We start from the raw sequence: 20,173 nt of genomic DNA, 5'->3' as shown, positions 1-20,173 counted from the left end.
CGTCTCCATAGACCGATCGATTATTAAAGCACGAAATGGAGAAATATTTGACAAAGACAGAAACTCTTCGTATGGTTATTTTCGTTCCATTTCAGCCTAATCACTTTCTTGCCTTATAACTTTGCGGTCAATACAGAAGGAAAATCTCTGTTATAAATTTGATACCCTCTTAATATTCTAATTAATGAAGGATGTGCAAGTAATTTTCTCTTACATCTTTTTTATTTGAACAAGTCTTGTAACACAATTCACCAGTACTTTTCTTAACAAAGAATGACGAATATAATTTATTTTTATTTACACTTTAAAGCTTGAAAAGTACAAACGTATCAATTTATTGATCTTGTTGGAATAATAGATTATTTGTGGATTGAATCTCTGCATAGAGCGTCTAAAATTAGAAGATATCGACAAGGATTTTCAAACGAAGAGAGAGAAAATTGAAGTGCAAACGAGGCCACACACGAAAACGCTAAGAAGTTTAGTTTTCGTCACCTAACTGCGATATCATGATACACAACAAAACATGTCGTTGGTTTTATAAGTAAAAAGCTCTACTTTTTATTCTTATTGAAATCTCCGTCTGAACTTTCCTAACACTATCGGCATTCTAATTATTTATTTGCTTTAAACTAAATAAATAAATAAATAATGGAGCGCGTGGAGTTAAATTCAAAGCATTGTGTGGACTATCTCTATTCAAACCGCTGTTCAATAAATGGTACATCAGTTTTTGAATGTAAATTCGAACCATATTTTGTATTTTCTTGAAGATACTTGTCATCTTGACAATTAAATTTAATTCTCAAGAAATTGATAATAAAATGAATATAGTTTTATTACAATTAATAATTTGGTGACAATCTAATATTTTGTAAGGTAAGTTTTGAAGAAGAGATAAAAAGAAATTTATTTACAGAAAATTACCTTAGAGAATTTTATTTTCTCTATAAATTTTTTTGATATATTAATTATAAAAAAGCACACAAATTTAGAAGTTTATGTCCTATTTTTCTTTTTCTTAATTCTGTAAAATGTTTATTAAAAAGGAAAATAGAAGCGACTATAATGCACGCGCAGTTTTCTAGAACTGGTAGGAAAAGCCAACCACAATCACCTAGACTACGCGTTTTTTTGCCCGCCAAGTATACCAAATGAAAATACGCCACGTGGAGAATCTCAGCAATAATCTAAGCAAGTGCAACGAGTATTGGCTGTACCCATAGAAATAACCGTTATTGATTATTTCCACTTACGATGCGAACAACGTTTTATCAGCATTTACATTTTTTCCATGGCGCAATCTCAACCGTCAGATATCGGGGCCCACAAAACAAACGGATCCGGGACAAGTATAAATAAACACCCAACTACGTCAAACCAGATTGCGCTTGCATTGTGGTGTGTAGCGGTGTTCTGTTCCTGTTATCTGTGTTGTGAATCCGTGTCTGTTTCCGAAATCGTCTCCGTCGCAGGGGGCGATGTCTTCCGCCGAGACGGAGATGGAGCCTCTCACGTCGGGGGCGAGCAACCGCATAATTCCGCTCCTCAAGGCTCTCAGGGCTTCGCTCATCTTCGTCTACACCTTCTTCCTCTCCTTCCTCTTCTTCATCCTCCCCCGCCGCCGCCGCCTCTCCTCAACGGCGGGGCCACCATCACCCAAGAAGCATTTGAGGCGGCGCTGGCTCGTGCTCGAGGAGGAGGACACGTGCCGGCGGAGAGCCTTGGCGCAGGACTACCTTGGAATGGGTCGCGACGAAGGGTGGTGCCGGTGGAGCACTTCCATTTTCTATGGGGTTAGAAACAACGCTTTGTTTTGCCGCTCTTGGTTCCCAGTTTCCGAAGATGTCAAGTGAGTTTTTCTCTCACTTCATTTTCACTTTACGTTTTTGGCAACTTCAACACGTCTTCTCCGTTTTTTTAACGGAATTCTGTCAAACCCTATTGCTTAACGAACTCTTGTGTCTGTGTTCTGTTCTCTATTTCTTAGCCTCGTGTGTACACGTAGAGAATTCTATAGATAGAGATTGAGCTAAAGTTCTCGACACATTGAAATTTGGAAATTCTGTTTCAGGGTAAATGGTGAATGAGCTTAAACATTAAAAAAATAGAAATGATTTGTCACCGTAGCTTGATTGAAGTAATTGGAGTTGTAAGAGCGGAAATTTTGCTAGCAAGTTTCGTGGTTTCATTTTGAGAGGTGTTTTAGTTTTTCCGTCGTTCCTGTGAGAGCATTTGAAATTGAAGTGGGGTGAATTAAGTGCATCTAGAATTGGGTCCTCTCTTGTTGATATAGAGTAACTGGACAAAGAGAGATGAAAGATGCAAGTGGTCGAAAATTTGAACTGAAGTTTTTGTTCTTAAAAATTGAATGTAGAATTATTTTGTTCTACATGCTAAATGCAATGAAATTTGCTTGTGTATTATTGTGTTAGTCTACAGTGTTATTGACTCGTAGGTTTACTATTGAACTGTTTACAAACAGCAAAACGTTAAGGTTCACTGATTTATAATTGTCGTGTTCACAGGACAGTTGTTTTGTGTCTTTTTTCTGACATGATAGATGAGACAGTCTAACGAATGTATTGTTAGAAAGCTCCTGCTTATCGACTGTGCTTTCTTTTCTTTATTTAATTGCTTGCATCTTTTCTTGTTAGCATGTAAAGCCAACTTTCTGTAACATTTGGCCTAACTTATTTTCTTTGTTCTTTAAGGGGCATTCTGATCATCATTCATGGGCTCAATGAACACAGGTAATCTTGCTCAATTGCTTTGTCCTTTTTTTTTTAAATTGCCATCTTTCAGGGGTTGATGAATGTTTTTCATTGCGGGACTAGTTTACTCTGCCTTTAGATTTTACAAAATTTGATTTTTGAAGCGATTGTCAATACATTTAAATCTTTCCTTTGATTGTTTCTAGTAAGATAACAAGAAGTATCCCCCATCCCCTTCCAATTATCTGACATATTACTCATTTTTCAGCGGAAGATATGCGGACTTTGCGAGGCAATTAACATCATGCAACTTTGCTGTCTATGCAATGGACTGGATAGGTAATTTAAGATTTCTCTTTCCATTCGGCCCCTTGTGATCCTCATTCTTTTGCACCTTTTTTAATCAAATGGATCTACGTTAGACTTAGTAACAGTAAAATTCTGTCTTTATCGTTTTGTGAGGGATCTGGAGTGATTTGTTTTACTGTTACAGGTCATGGAGGCAGTGATGGATTGCATGGTTATGTTCCTTCTCTTGATCATGTGGTTGCAGATACAGTACGTGCATTCCTTCTTTCTTTAGTTAAAAATCATGTTCTTGTATGAATATAGAATTTTGGTATCTGTTCCTGTTTGTGATAGTTCTTGGAATGGAAAACCGTTTTCCACATCATTGTTTTTCTACCATTTTAATCGGGACAGAGATATTGCGTAAAGTTGGAATACATGTTGACCTTTTATTCTTAGAGCATGAAGCAGTGATATTTCTGAAGTTTTTTTTTTTCTTTTTTCATGTTATGGTATTATATTCTCCGGAATCTCATATCCATAAATATTATAATGGGAACGTTATTTGAAAACTTTCTTGAAAACAAAAGATATCTAGGAATATTTTTTATAAGCATCAGAATAAACATTCTCACTTTCGTGGAAATGCAAAAGGATTCTGTGAAACAAATTCAAGTTAACTTGAGAGCTTATTTCTTGCTTTGGCTTAGCAATATTTTGATCATACTCTCTAGAATAGTATTTTGTATCTTTTATTCAATTTCATTGTAATTGTTATTTGTAGTAATTTTCATGCCATACAATAATTTCAGATGTCAGTCAGTGTTTTTAGCAGTGTACTTTTCTTACTGATAGTAATGGCTTGAACAGGGGGCTTTCCTAGAAAAGATCAGATCGGATAATCCTGGAATACCATGCTTTCTCTTTGGTCACTCCACTGGGGGAGCTGTGGTCTTGAAAGTAAGGGCTGAAATATCCTGTATATATACCTTTTTGGATTAAATTTGTCTCTGTTGAATTTGGAAATTTAATTTCTTCAAATTTCGTGTAGGCTGCTTCCCATCCTCATATTGAAGTAATGGTGGAAGGAATTATATTAACCTCGCCAGCTTTAGGTGTGAAGCCAGCTCATCCAATTGTTGGGGTAAGTTTTGCATTCGTAGGTTGTGCTTGTTATATAACTATAAATTAACGTGTTTCTGATTTGTTACTACAACGTTAGCTATGTGCGGTAAACTTGTGCATGTTTCTTATACCTGCAGTAAAAAACATGCTGTAATATACAAAGTTATCATGAAAGTAACAACCTCCCTTTTCAATTGATAATGTCAATCCTCCGACTTCCAATAAAACTATAGTCAGGCTGCTATGATATGATATGATATGATATGATATCTAGTTACACAGAATCATTGACTCATTCACAATCTCAAGTTTTAAAAGTTTGAGTGTGCTTAATGCATATTGTTTATTGATGTGTTGATGCAGGCTGTTGCTCCAATTTTTTCTCTGGTGGCTCCAAGGTTCCAATTCAAAGGAGCAAACAAAAGGGGCATTCCAGTTTCGAGGGATCCAGCAGCGTTGTTGGCGAAGTACACAGATCCTTTGGTGTACACAGGACCTATAAGGGTACGAACTGGGCATGAAATATTACGGATATCCTCGTACTTAATGCGAAACTTCAACTCCGTGACTGTACCATTCTTTGTTCTGCACGGCACTGCTGATAAGGTAACTGATCCACTGGCCTCACAAGATCTGTATGACAAAGCAGCTTCAAAATTCAAAGACATAAAGCTGTATGATGGTTTTTTACACGACCTTCTGTTTGAGCCTGAGCGTGAAGAGATTGCTCAGGACATTATCAACTGGATGGAAAAGAAACTATTCACTATCTGAAAATGTAAGAAAAAAATATGTAATTGTGTTTGGTATATATGAGAACACAAGGGATGCCAACTTTGATAAGTGTAGAAAATTGAATTCGCCCAGGTAAATGGGGTGGCTGAGGCAGATAGCATTATTAATCTTTCGTTTTAGGCTGTTTGATATATATAAATATATGAATTCTGCGAACATCTTTGCTTATCAAGAAACTTGTAAATTTATTACACCTAAAATTTTAGTAGTGTTTTCATCTCTCGACAATTTAGATTCACCAGTCAATGTACCGTGTCTCCTCTCTCAAGTTTCGTATAAAGCTTCCCCCTACCCCGAAGGAAATGGCTTCATATAAATTTGTTACATACATATTTACCAAGTAATTAAGAAATCAATCCGTGATCATTTAACATAAACTTCTCAGTCCCATACTTTTCATCAAGGTATTTTGTACATAATACACTAACATAAGTTTTGTTAGATTATTAGTAAAAGCTGTTTTGTTCGAGTCTATTTCAGCAGAGGAGATTCACATAATTCTATCATAAAATTTAGGCTCAGCTGTTAACTAAATACTTCAATATTTGTTGCTGAAAAAAACTTCTAACATCAAATTAGAAAAAAGACACCGTTAAACTAAGGTGGCAAAACTATTATTAATATGTTTCTATAAAAGTAATGATACTTTGATCATCTTTATTTTATATATTACTATTTCACAACCTTATTATTATATTAGTATAAGAATATAATATTTAAAAATTACCTTATTACTTTTTCAAGTTGTTGTATATAATCTAAACATTTTCAATTTTTTTATTGTTTCCGTAAACCCAGAAAGAAAAAACAGTGTTTCTCATCGTTAATATATAGAGACTAATTTTGTTTTATACAAAAATTCCTTTTAATTTCTTTTTATTATAAAAATATTATAAAAAACAACTCTTTACTCTCTGCTACTTAAATCATCTGGACTGTTCATTTTTAAATTTAATTTATTCGATTTATTTGCAGATTCATTTTTATTGTTGGAAGATGTATGTTATTTAATTACATTCTAAGCATAAACTGTTCTGAACAATAATTTTATCAGAAAAATATTTAAACCTAACTATCATTTTAACTAGATGATAGTGAATTATTGCTCCCACTAATTTAAGTACAGTTAAAGTTACGTGTAGCTTTCAAGACTCTAGTAATGTATAGGAAGGACATACAAAATGTCATTATCAAGTCCTTATCTAACTTGCTTAATTTTGTAACCAACTTTTTTTGGTGGTATTACTTTTACTCACTCTTTTTCAAAATTATCTTAAAAAGATTTCAACAGTCCACAGTGATATCAAATTTAAAAGTTCTCTATTCAAATTTAAAAGTTCTCTATATGTAATATTTTGTTTGTATTTTATCTCCCTGTTATGTTGTACTCGTACGATAAAGTATTTGCAAAATATATTTTCTAAAAAGTTCCGTATTTCATTGTTGTCAACGTTATTTTGTTTTTGTTGGTAACGTTCATATTATTAAAAAAATCTTTTCTCAAAAGATATTTTGTTAGATATTTTGGATTATGGACTTGATTCACCAACTTTATAAATAGAGCACTTCCTTCCCTCCAAAAGAAGATTATCATGATCATTCTTTTTTCATTCTCTCCTCTCTTAGTTTCATTCTTTCTCTTTTCTTCTTTTCCTACAAATATTCTAGGTTTATTTTTGTTCTCTAAGAAATCTTGCTAGTTCTGAGATCCTCAGAAATTCTAACAAGTTTCTGTTGTATCCTGGGAGTTTGCGCAATACACCGCAGATAAGTCCTTAAAAACAGTGAATCTACACGCCTCAGGAAATACCACTCGTGACTATGTGACCCTTTTTATACAACATATTATTGTATACAACTGCCTAAAATTGAAATATGTTTGAATAAAGATGAATCACGAAGGAAACTCTTGTAGATACCCACATGGACTGCGTCTGTTACTAATAAAACAAAAATGGCAGACACCACAAGAGAAAGCAGCACAATACACGGTATATATAATAAACAATTTTGTGACTACTTGTTTAAAATTTTATCAGAGACAGTTTAGATTAAAAGTAATGCATAATTACAATGGAAAAAAATATTAAAAAATGAAGAATTACGAGGTAACTCAAACCTGTTTAAACAATAATTTAAAAAAGATTCAGTTCGACCCAGATGTTAAAATATATTTTTTTGCCAATCTACCCACAGATTTGAACTATCAGCACTGATTAGATCGAATGAGATGAAACTGAGACAAAACGGGAAATAAAAAGAAGTTGTTAAAAGCAGATGAAATTACGAAGGGAACAGAAAAAGATCACAATTTGAATCTACCTAGTTTGTGTTACATGCAAGCTCAATCTTCTTGACCATGAACTCCAGATAAGACTCAATAAGCGAGTTCAAATCTTGGAAGCTCCAACCTTGAACAGGATCAGAGACAAAGCTCCACTCGATCTTGGATCCATCCTGGTTCATGGGGAACACCTTGATTGTGGCCACATAGGACTTAAATCCCAAGTTGTTTTCACCAACTTCGTAGGTCAAACAACGTTGTACAGGATCTATCTCAAGCAGCTTCTCTTTGGCCCATTTGATGGTTGTTGTCTTCTCAGCATCATCACCAACCCCTTCTTCTTCAACAGTGGAAGCACAGTAGCGGACGAGACCAGGTTGACCTGAAAGTCCCTCTACATGGTAACATGTTTCTATGGGAAGCCACTTGTGTACGTTGCAGAAATCTTCCAGAACCTCCCATGTAAGTTGTGGATCGGTGGCTGGTAGCTCAGCCATGGCTTTACCTTTCCATTTGGGGGTAGATTCCTCCGTCATTGTTATCTTCTTATCGTTAGAGTGAGGAACACTGTAATTACTTGACTCAAACTTCAGGGGTATATATCCACTCAGGAAAGGAAAATATTCTATGCATCGTGAGAATTATTGGGAGAGTGGGAATCTCTTGCAACCACACAATCAAAATCAGGCACATGCCATTTCATAAAATAAAGACATACTGGTCATAAAGGTTAAACGTTGTCTTTTTTAGATTGGCCTGAATGTGGTAAGAAATAAATACAAAATTAGATGATGCTTTGCGTTAGATTCTATGAGACTAATTTATTATATATATAAATTAAAGTAAATTTTATTTTAGGTTCACCTAATATTAAATTACCATTAAATTATCCATTAATTTTTAATCTGTGTTTGAAATGTACATGTAGTGAATTATTTTTCTTAAGAAAAGCTTTAACCATTGGTTTCATTTATCTTGTTCATTTCGTCTCTTTCATAAAAACCACATAAAACACGTTTCTACGAAATACCACATAAAACACAAACCACATCAAACACGTTTCTACGAAGGAAGTATGAAAGAGATGTGAACTATTTTTTATAAGTTGTTAAAATAACAATTTAAAAAGTAAAAATAGTGTACAACAATTTAAAAATAGCTAGTAAATAAAAAAGTATTGTATGACTACTATACTTTTGTAAAACAGCGTAAACAAAATAAGAAAAAAAAAAGGTAGACGATAAAAAAAATATTTTCAAGACTTAGTAAGGGTGAATAATTTTTTTAACATAAACTAGTTTCAAATTCGTGTTTATGCATAAGTTAATGTTGGTATGTGTATCTATTAAAAGAGAAATAGAAATTGAAAGAAAAATTATATAATATTTTTAAAGTTTATTATTAAGTATTGAATAAAATTAATTTTAAAAATAATTTATAAATTTAAAAAATCAATGTGTTTATAAAAACATAAATAATAAACTTTGTAAGAATATAAAAGATAAAATATGTACAAAAATAGAGTAAATTCTCTAGAAAATATATAAAAATATGTACAGATGACTCATTAAGTTTAATTGTTTAATTAGTCTTCAAATTTAATGAATAGTGTTAATTTAGTCATCTTTTTAAAAAAGATTTAATTTTGTCCAAATCCGAGAAACATAATTATTGGTGCCAAAGTCTTAGGAGTTTTATTTTATTATTATTTATAAATTTAACATTTTAATAAGTAATAAATTTAAGGTTTTCAGTTAAAATTTTGTTAAAAAATTAGTTAAAAAATTATTATTTAATACTTAAAATTTTATTTTTACTATTATTGAAAAAATGCATTAAAAATAATTGCGCAATTTATTATCACACATTGCCATATAAAAATGTTCTTTTAATGATATGAAATGGCCAAGTTAACGAATTTAAAACTATCGACCCAGAATTGGAGAGAACAGTGTGTACCAATGGCAAATTTCACATTTGGTTGAGGAAATTTAGTTCTCATATAAAAATACTAATAAATAGAAACAAGATGTTTTATCATACATAAATTTAGTACTGTACTCTCACCGCATTTAGTTTCTCCCTCTGATTAATGTTTATCATACATAAACTAATTCATAAACAAGAAAAATTAGAAACAGAAAATTAACATTAAACCCTAACTCTTTTATATCATACTTTCATTTTAAACATCATGTTAAAAAATTATTACTTGAATATTATATTTGAAAATTTAAACAATCGTATATGTTCCCATTTTGTTTGTTATTTTTTAATATGTTTTATATTTAATTACTCACCAACACATAAGTAATTTAAATGTCTCATATATACATATATATTTAACTTTATAATATTTTATACTTAATTTTAAACTTAATTACACATATTTTAAGACAAAAAAATAAAATTAATAGTACGATATAAAGATAATAATAGAAGTTAAAAATTGAATTAAAACAATTAATCTATAAAAAAAAAATTCCTTCAATTTTGAAAATATCTAATTAAAACTAATAAATATATTATTTAAAAATAATTAATAACGATATTTATTTAATGGAATTCATACTAATTAAAAAAATTATAAAACACGTTTAATAGTAAACATATTTAAAATTATTAATCACAGATAACAAAATTTAAATACATCACATAATATCAATGATAATAAATATTTAAATAATTACATAATCGTTTTCATTCATTCTTAATTTACATGTATTTGAAAAATATATATTAATAAACTTCGATAAATTTATTTCAATATTTTTAAATTTAAAATATAAATTTATTATTTATTTATAATTCGTCAAAATTATAATTATAAATATATTTTTATTTATATAATTTAAATATATAGAAATTATAAATATAAGTAAGGAGAAGTTTTGACAGAAAAAAATTTCAAAAATATAATGTTATGTGCTTAAGTTACGTTAAGTTATTTAATAAAAAAAGATTTTTGAATAATTTAAAAACACTTGGAGTGAATGGTGCATGGCAGAAATTGTTTAGTAAAAAAAAGGTTTTGGAATAATTTAAAAATATTAGCAGTGAATGGTGAACGTTAGAGGAACATAGGAGCGAGAAAATAAAAATAAAAATTTCTTTGTCACGTTATCATGAAGTTAACTCTTTTTAAAAAATTAACGAAATCAACTTTATTGGTGTACCTATACAAAGTGAGGACCAAATTGAGGATTTTTTTTAAAAGGAGGACCAAGTTGATACTAACTATTGAATTTGGGGACAATTAAACAATTAAACCAAATATAAATTAGTGTATGAATAAATTGATGTAGTGTGAATTGTTAGACTCTTATAATTAATGTATTAACAAACTCGTTCAATATGTGTTATTAAACTTATCTAATCGGTATATGAACATATTCATCTAATGTGTATGGTTAAACTTGGTTGATTAGTATATGGACAAACTTATGTAATGTATATTGCAAAACTCGCCTAATCTTATAATAAATAAAGTCATCTAATGTGTATTAATATATTCATCTGATATATGTATAAACAGACTCATCTATAGTATATTGTTAGAGTTATGTAATGGACAAACTCATCTAATGTGTGTTACAAGACTCGTTTGATTAATATATAAACACACTTGTCTAATGTGTATTCTTAAACAAATTATTGTATGAAATGACTTATCTAATATATATATATATATATATATATATGATTTTTAATATGTTTATGTAATCAATGTATGAATATACTCATTTGATGTGTATTATAAGATTTAGGGTTAAATATGTTTTTAGTCCCTAAATTATTAAGCGAATTTGTTTCTAGTCCCTCTTTAAATATAAGGTACATTTTAGTCATCTTTCTTAAGAAAACCTTAATTTTTGGTTCTCCAAAATTAGCAGCGTTAAAAAACCAGCTGATGTGGCTAACGTTTGGCCACGAGTTCACAACATTCCTTCCTAACTCTTGGCACGTTGGTTGGAAGAGTCTTGCCTCGTCGGGAAGCGAGATGGCGAAATTGTAGAACTTCTCCAGATTGAGATTCCCGTCGGAAGCTATCTCCGATAGGTACCCATCCATGAGTTTTCCAACGAGCATCAGCGTCGGTGACCTCGCTGCTATGGGGTCTTCGTTCGATGCGGCGTTTCTTGCCTCTAAACTTTCCATAAAATAACTCAAAATCCTCTCCACGCACACGACGTCGTAAAGCGTTTCGTTCAAGTAGGAGTAACTCGGCACGAGAAGGTCGTCGAGCGTGGCTTCTTCGAGCTGCAGTCATATCTTCTTTTCCAACGTGTCTCTATAGGCTTCGGAAGTGCTATGTATATTCGTCGTTCGTAACAATCCGAAAAAAAAACCTCGTCGTTGTTGTGGCCTTCGAACTCTTTTGAAGCGGAAGATTCCCATTCTCAAAAGCAATAAGTTCCCTCCCTAAAATTGAATCAACACTCTCAGTTTAACCACCCTTCTCTCTTTGAACCAGTTTACGCTAATTCTGGTTCTTCCTTGCCTTCACCGGAATGTAAAAGTGATCATCACCACTAACCCCACCAAATTCAGCACATGATATTCTCCCTCATGGTGGCACCAAGTTTCTATATGCCCATTCTTCTTTGTTCTAGTGTGGTTCAAGAAGAAACTTTTTTTCTCCATCTCTCTGTCTCTGTTCATTACTTCACGCATATATTCCTTCAAATTCATTGTACTTTCTCTCATCCAATCATTCAAGTTACTTTGTTGAGAATGGTGGAAAATTTTGGGGACGACTTTGCAATTTGGAGGTGTTCGTGGTGATGATCACTTTTACATTCCGGTGAAGGCAAGGAAGAACCAGAATCAGCGTAAGACAACAATGAGAGGCTGGAAGACTTGTGATGTAGAGTATCAATCTTACTTTGCCCTAAATGATCTCTAGGAATCGTTTAAGGAGTGGAGTGCATATGGAGCAGGAGTCCCTCTAGTACTTGATCAAAGACAATTTTTTGTCCAATACTATGTTCCTTATTTGTTGGCTATTCAGTTATATGGTCAATCAGACAAGAAGTCAAATACTAAGTCAAGGTACACCAGTGAAGACAACGATGGTGATTATTACAAAGATTCAAGTAGTGATGGAAGCAGTGATAGTGAATTTGGAAAAAGGACTGAACTTTTTGTAGCGCAACGAAATGGTCAATATTATAAATGTGACATTTCGCTTCAAATGAGCAGGCTATTTGTACACGATAAGCACAATAGAATGCAAGAGGGATTTTCTAACAATGATAGTGAAACTGGGAATTCTCAAGATCTTCTTTTTGAGTATTTTGATCACGATCCTCCTTATAGTCGTGAACCATTGACTGACAAGATACTTGATCTTACACGGCACTATCCTATACTCAAGTCACTGAGAAGTTGTGATTTATTGTCTTTTAGTTGGATGTCTGTAGCATGGTATCCTATATATCAAAAACCCTTCAGAAGCTCTTTCTCAACGCCAGATCTTCAAGCCAATAATCTCTGTGACCGGCGCCGGCCTTTCTTCTTCCTGCACCGTCAATTCCATCCTAGAGGACCTGTTTGGAAGCAGTAGTGGCTTCACTCACCGGCCATCCGAACAATTCAGGATCCGCGGACGAAGCTCTGGAAACCACAGAATCAACACACCTTTGTGTGATTTCGAGCGTTTCCGACATAGGCATCAAGGAGTCACAAGATTTTTGGGTTTTGACGGAGTCCTTGAGGCTCTTGAACATGTGTTGCAAGAGGAACCTCTCTGTCTTGAAAATGATGTTGTCTTCAGAGTAATCTTCTGTCATTTCGAGAAACTCCGCACACCGGAGCGCGACCACATTGGACGGGGAGAGGTCGATCTTGAAGGCCTAAGAGCCGCCGTAGAAGCCCGTGAATGTTCACTTTCTACCAACGTGCCAAGAGTTAAGAAGGAAAGTTGTGAATACACATGGCCGGATGTTAGTCACTTCAGCTGATTTTTAACATTGTTAGTTTTGGAGGACCAAAAATTAAAATTTGCTTAAAGAGTAGGACTAAAATGTACCTTACTTTGAAAGAAGGACTAAAAACAAATCCGTTTGATAGTTTAGGAACTAAAAACATATTTAACCCTAAGATTTATCTAAGTACTAAAAATGAATAGACTTGTCTAATGTTTATTAAAAGTCTCGTTTAATTTATGTATTAAAATAAACTGTTTAATGTATATTGTTAGACTCATTTAAACAATTTTGTCACTAATTTTTTAAATTTTATAAAAAACATGTGAATTATTATTAGATTAAAAGTAGGTAAAATGGAAAAAAATATTAAGAAAATGAAGAATTACGAGGTAACTGAAATCTGTTTAACCAATAATTTAAAAGATTCCGTTAGATCCAAATTTAAAAATAAAAAATACATATTTTTTCCAATTCTACTCACATTTGAACTCGTGGGTCAGCACTGATTAGATCGAATGAGATGAAATTGAAACATAACGGGAAATAAAAAGAAGTTGTTAAAAGCAAGATGAAATGATGAAAAGGGCACAGAAAAATATCATAATTTGAATCTACCTAGTTTGTGTTACATGAAAGCTCAATCTTCTTGACCATGAACTCCAGATAAGACTCAATAAGCGAGTTCAATTTTTGGAAGCTCCAGCCTTGAACAGGATCACAGACGAAGCTCCACTCGATCTTGGATCCATCCTGGTTCATGGGGAACACCTTGATTGTGGCCACATAGGACTTAAATACCAAGTTGTTTTCACCAACTTCGTAGGTCAAACAACGTTGTACAGGATCTATTTCAAGCAGCTTCTCTTTGGCCCATTTCAGGGTTGTTGTCTTCTCAGCATCATCACCAACCCCTTCTTCTTCAACAGTGAGAGTACAGTAGCGGATGAGACCAGGTTGACCTGAAACTCCCTCTACATGGTAACATGTTTCTATGGGAAGCCACTTGTGTACGTTGCAGAAATCTTCCAGAACCTCCCATGTAAATTGTGGATCGGTGGCTGGTAGCTCAGCCATGGCTTTACCTTCCCATTTGGGGGTAGATTCCTCTGTCATTGTTATCTTCTTACCGTTAGAGTGAGGAACACTGTAATTACTTGACTCAGACTTCAGGGGTATATATCAATCCTCAGGAAAGGAAAATATTCTGTGCATCATGAGAATCATGAGAGTTATCTGGGAGAGTGGGAATCTCTTGCAACCACACAATCAAAATGACGCACATGCCATTTCATAAAGCAAAGACAAAATACTTATCATTAAGGTTAAACGTTATCTTTTATAGATTGGCCAGAATTTGGAGAGAAATAAATACAAAATTAGATGATTTATTGTACGTGTTGCGTTAGATTCTCTCACAATTAGATAACAGACTAATTTATAATTATAAATTGAAGCAAATTTTATTTTATTTTCACCTAATATTAAATTATCATTAAATCATCCATTAATTTTTAATTTGCGTTTGGAACGTACATAAAATGTAATTATTTTTCTTAAGAAAAGCTTTAACCATAAAGTTTTTGGTGGTTACATTGGTTTCATTTATCTTGTTATTTATTTTCTTTTCATCTCGCTTCTCTCGTAAATGCCAAATAAAACACGTTTCTACGAATGAAAGTGATATGAACTATTTTGTATAAGTTGTTAAAATAACAACTTAAAAAGTTAAATAGTGTACAAAAATTTAAAAATAGTAAAGAAAAAAGTATTGTATGCGACTATATGTAAACAAAATAAAAAAAAGGGCACGAATGTAAAAAATAAAGTATTAGAATGGATAGATGTCAAGTATTTTAAATTTAAAATGATTCAGTAATATAAATAGAATTTATTAAACTCGTCTTATTACTTAAAACATAAATAATCTTTCCAAAACTATTCATCTTAGTTCTCTCTCACTTCTCTATAAGAAATCTCACTCCTCAGTCATTTCTTTGATGATCAAGAAGTTCCTATGAGATTACAAATGAGTGATCTCCATTTCTAACTGTTCAATTCTTCGTTTAGAGCAAGTAATTTTTTATCTCATTTTTCTTTTGTTATCTGTTTATGATCATGCTTTTGCACGTGTCATTTGTGTTTTATTTTTTATTCTTTGTAAATTTGTGGTCCTGAGGACTCACTCTAATCACGATTTGGTGATTTGTAGACGTTTCTAGAGTTCCTTGAGTCGGAAGCAAGGGTTTCGACATTCTTAGAGTTCATTGACTTCGGTATAACATAAGAAAAGCTAGTGTTTGTATGTTATTATGTTTGTTGTGTAAACTTGGTGTTTGCATGTATGATAATTTGATTTGATCACAATCTGAATATTTATGTTAGTATTAGTTCCTTTAAATGAATATATTTGATTAATTGATGATTGATTTCTGGTGAAGTGTGATTTTGATGCTACTATGGTGATGAATTGTATGTTATAAAGTTGTTATAATGTATGAAATTGATTATAAGGTTAAAGAGTAGTGAGTGGTCTAATACATATATTTTTGTGATTAAGGTTTTGATAGACAAGTTTAAGAGATAACGTTTAGATCATGAAGTCTGGTATTTTAGGTCTGGTGAGATGTCATTTGAGAGTTGTTAACACCTTGAGGTGGTAAAAATCCAATAAGAATTAGGTATGAGTCAAGGTAGTGATTTTAGAAGGTTTTAGGTTCAATTTTAGAGGTTTTAATAGATAAAAATCTAAATGAAGTAATTCTTATGTATAATAGAACTTTTTGGTTTATCTTTAGGTAGTTTAAAACTTATTTGAACCTTGAGAATGGTATAAATTTGATGCAATACTCTTTTATAGTTGATAGGTTGAATTTGGTTTGGTTTAGGTTAGTTTTATGGGTTTTGACAAGTGAGATTTTAAATTCGAATGTCTGGGCTAAAAGTAAGGGTTTGGAGTCTGTTATAAAGTCCATTTGAACTTGTTCATGCTGTTAGTTTGTAGAAATGAGTGTTAAAAGGAGTTGAAATGAGTTTGGGTAGTTTAGAGTGATCAAATGATGTTTGGAGTAGATATTTTGAGCTATAGAACAGTGTTTTCAGAAGTTTTGCCATGTCTAAAAGGTCTTAAGGATCAGTTAAAGATGTGTTGAAAGGGCCCAAGGTCATAGAAGAAGAGTTTCAAGTCTGATATGGCGTTGAGCGCTCTGTCACGGCACTGAGCGCCTTTGTCATGGCGCTTGAGCGCCACTTTTCAATGTCACTAGGGTTGAGCGTTAGGTTTTTGGGACTGAGTGCTACTTCTGTAAAGATGAGTTTAAAGGGTTTTTGTGTTGCTTAATGGTTCTTGTGTTTTAATGTATATGAAGTAGTTTCATGTGATTTCTTACCATGTTTATGTGAAATATATGTATATGATTATGTGTGAAATATATGTATATGATTATGTGGATATATATGATGATCACTAGTACAAAAACAGCATACAACGTCGAATATTTTTGGCCTTTCACGTCGAATTCGAGAACGACGTCATATCGGAAGACGTTAAATTGACGTCAATTTAACGTCGAATTTTGTCAATATACGACGTTAATTTAACATCAAATTTTGAACATATACGACGTTAATCAATTTTCTTTTATTTTTTTAATTAATTGTAATCCTTTTTAACAACTCTACGAAACCTGAAAAGCAGAACTATGAACGGTAATATAGGATCAACAACAAATAACAATAACAAACAACAAACAAGTTCAATCAAACAAAAAACAAGTTCAATCAAACAACAACAACAAACAAGTTCAACCAAACAACAACAAACAAATTCAACAAAAAAAAAACAACAAACAAGTTTAACAAATATGTTCTTCAAAACGAAAACGAAAACTAACATTTAAAATGTGGGTTCATCGGAATAAAGTGTTGCCACCAGTGAGAGAGAAAGCAAAATGTGCCTATGAAGGACAAGAACACGAAAATAATCGGTGAAAACAAACGAAAATCATACCTAAAGTAGTTAATTAGCATGCATTTGTATCAAATGAAAGAAAGATTACATGTGATGGTCGTCAAACTTCGTTCGAGAAATGTTTGAGCAGAGAAGAGGATCTCGCGCGCTAAGATAAAGTGAATGAATTTTCAATCTCCCGCTCAATTTTTTATTGAATTCACTGGCCTTTTGACGTCTAACGTTGAGGCATTCGACGTTTTATATCGTCTTACGTCGAATTATAATTCTAAACGACGTTTAATAATTGCATTTATTTACAAATTTGTCACCGGTCATTTTTAACGTTGGTTATTTAGTGGTTAGACGTTAAACGCGTGACGTTATACGTTGTTTTTTTTCACTAGTGGATGGTGATAACTATGTTGTTGATTAAGTGAAAGGTATTTATGGACGTAATTTCATGACCCTCGTGGAGATGTTATATGGTGGTGCCCTGTATTGTTGTAAGTATGAATGTAGGAAGCTCAGTCTTTGAGTTTATCCTGACACTCTAATGATCATGTTCAATTAGAGAGAAGTAATACATGTGGTGAGAGTAGCAGGAAGTCTTAGTCTATGTGCTTCTTGTATGGCCTAAAACGGAGTACAGATTAACCTTGTGAGTGTGGTAGGGTGATACCTATTGGAATTGACTCTAAAGTAGAGGCCACCACAAGTGTAAAAACTGTCATAACTCGACATTCATACTATATTCGGATGGTCAAGTCTAAGTTTGTTGCATGATTAGGATGGATATTTATTTGGTGTGAAGAGTAACACATGATGTAATGTTATTTTCATACGATAAAATGGTTTACCACTAATTTATCCTTGTTTTTGTATTTGTTTGTCTGTGTGTTGTTTTCTATTTTGCAATGATCACCTTAATCGGTGTGAGCTTAGGAAAGAGACATCTTTCTAGTTGATTTAGCGTTTGGTTTAGAGAGAAACAACATCATAGATAGATTTTGTTCTTCAAGGATGGAATCTCCTACTTTAGTAGCCTCAAGTTCTTTGTAAGTTATCATATGTATAATGTTGTATTTTAGTAGTTTTATACTATTAAAATAGGATGTTACACATGATAAAAAATATATTTTAAAAACTTAGTAAGTGTGAAAATATGAATTGCTATACTCTTCTAATCATTGTATTGACAAACTCATTCAATATATGTTGTTAGATTCGTCTAATCAATATATAAACGTATTTTTTTAATGTGTATTGTTAGACTTGTCTAATTAGTATATGAACAAACTTGTGTAATGTATATTGCACGACTCGCCTAATCATATAATGAATAGAGTTGTCTAATGTGTATTAATATATTCATTTAATACATGTATGAAGAGACTCGTCTATCATATATTGTTAGACCGGTGTAGTCCGTATATGGACAAACTCATCTAATGTGTGTTGTCAGGCTCGTGTTACTAAACTTGTTTGATTAATGTATGAACATACTTGTCTAATGTGTATTCTTAAATTTATCTAATTAATGTATGGAATGACTTAAATTTGAATTCGTTGCTTGAAACTTTGATGCAATTTGATTCACAAACTTTTAAAATGAAATGATATAGCCTTTCTAATCCAATTGCATTGAATTCTTTTTACTTATCATGTGGTGTTTCAAGTTGTTATTTGAATTGTTTACACTGATTGACACGTTTTAGCTCAAATGTCCATATGAAAGACATTTTAATAAGTAAATAAAATAAATATCTTTGAATTGAAAATGGTATATCTATTTATTTTTAAAGTTGAGAAACCAAAATATATCAAATTTTGAAAATGAAATTAATTTCAATTTCACCTTCAAGTTAAAATCATATCTAACTCTTATTTAAAATATTTTAGGAAGTTATATATATTCATGTTATTTTTTATTAAATTGATTAATTTTTAAATAATAAAAAAAATGAAGAATATTTAGGAATAAATATATTTATATAATAATTTAATATAATAATGATAAATATATTTTGTATTGATAGTTTTTCTTCAGATAATAGTATTACATGATTATTTTTTATATGACAATATAAATACTTTAAGACACAAAACTTAAAGTATATTTTTTAAATTTAATTTTATTAAATGACAAGTAATTAAATATTATAAAAGAATAAAATTAAAAATTAAAAAATATGAAAAAAGAATTAATATTTTAAATATAAATTAATTATTAATAACTTCTTGAATGACTAAGTAAGACATTATGAAAGAATAGAATTAAGAAAAAAATAAATAACATAGAAAAAAGAATTAATACTTTAAATATAAGTTATTCTTTAAAATAAGTATATGAAAAATATATTAGATAAAAGCATTTAATTGTGACTAAAATGTATATAAGGACACATATTAAGATAATTAATTATTTATCTTTTTTAAAAATTAACTAATTTTTAAGAATGTCTATCATGGTTTAAGTTGATTAAAAAAAATTCATGTAGCAGAGAAAATTTTATATCACAATATAAACAGTTTGTATTGTTAATAAATATATATTATTATTTAAATAATATAACTTTAAAAAATAAGAATAAAATATTTTTCTCTAAATTTAACTTTATCAAATTATCAATCAAGTAATTAAAAATCATAAAATATAAAAATAAAAATAAAAAAATAATTTAGAAAATAATTAATATTTTTATATAAATTATTCTTTAATAATTTATTAAATGATAAAGTAATTAGAAATTATAAATGAATAAAACTAAGAATAAAAAAAGTACTATATAACAAATGAGTTAATATGGTAAATATATTAAAAAGGTTTTTAAGGTGATTAAAATATTCTAAGGCACACGTATTAAAAAATTAATTATTTGTTTATTTTAAAAATCAAATAAATTTTAAACTAATTTTTGGAAATACAAATCATAAATTAAATCAATTAATAATATAATTCAAATTTTATACATAAGTGACATTTTAGAACATATATGAAAATTATAAATTTGAGAAAGTAATAGTTTTGTTTAAAAACTATAATAATAATTTAGATATTAAATTATAGAATTGAAATATATTAATATTT

At 31.1% G+C, this 20,173-nt stretch overlaps 3 protein-coding genes across 3 annotated transcripts; 1 reads left to right on the top strand and 2 right to left on the bottom strand.

The window, feature by feature from the left end:
• The first annotated feature begins 1,375 nt into the window (after positions 1-1,375).
• LOC108329896 (caffeoylshikimate esterase) lies at positions 1,376-5,098 on the top strand. Its single transcript, XM_017564270.2, has 7 exons — positions 1,376-1,852; positions 2,715-2,753; positions 2,983-3,053; positions 3,208-3,272; positions 3,873-3,962; positions 4,054-4,146; positions 4,491-5,098. Exons 1-7 carry the CDS (start codon positions 1,482-1,484, stop codon positions 4,899-4,901), a joined length of 1,140 nt encoding a protein of 379 aa, XP_017419759.1. The 5' UTR covers positions 1,376-1,481; the 3' UTR covers positions 4,902-5,098.
• Positions 5,099-7,072: 1,974 nt separating this feature from the next.
• Positions 7,073-7,894, bottom strand: LOC108331138 (lachrymatory-factor synthase). Its single transcript, XM_052875799.1, has 2 exons — positions 7,245-7,894; positions 7,073-7,158 (listed from the first exon to the last, which is right to left on the bottom strand). The coding sequence occupies exon 1, from the start codon at positions 7,740-7,742 to the stop codon at positions 7,245-7,247; it is 498 nt and encodes a 165-aa protein (XP_052731759.1). The 5' UTR covers positions 7,743-7,894; the 3' UTR covers positions 7,073-7,158.
• A 5,768-nt stretch (positions 7,895-13,662) lies between these two features.
• On the bottom strand, positions 13,663-14,421 carry LOC108331208 (lachrymatory-factor synthase). Its single transcript, XM_017565854.2, has one exon. It carries the CDS (start codon positions 14,247-14,249, stop codon positions 13,752-13,754), a length of 498 nt encoding a protein of 165 aa, XP_017421343.1. The 5' UTR covers positions 14,250-14,421; the 3' UTR covers positions 13,663-13,751.
• Between the last annotated feature and the right edge of the window lie 5,752 nt (positions 14,422-20,173).

The sequence above is a fragment of the Vigna angularis genome, chromosome 4, assembly GCF_016808095.1.
Source record: "Vigna angularis cultivar LongXiaoDou No.4 chromosome 4, ASM1680809v1, whole genome shotgun sequence".
Taxonomy (NCBI): Eukaryota; Viridiplantae; Streptophyta; class Magnoliopsida; order Fabales; family Fabaceae; genus Vigna; species Vigna angularis.
This window is presented reverse-complemented; position numbering and strand designations above follow the sequence as displayed.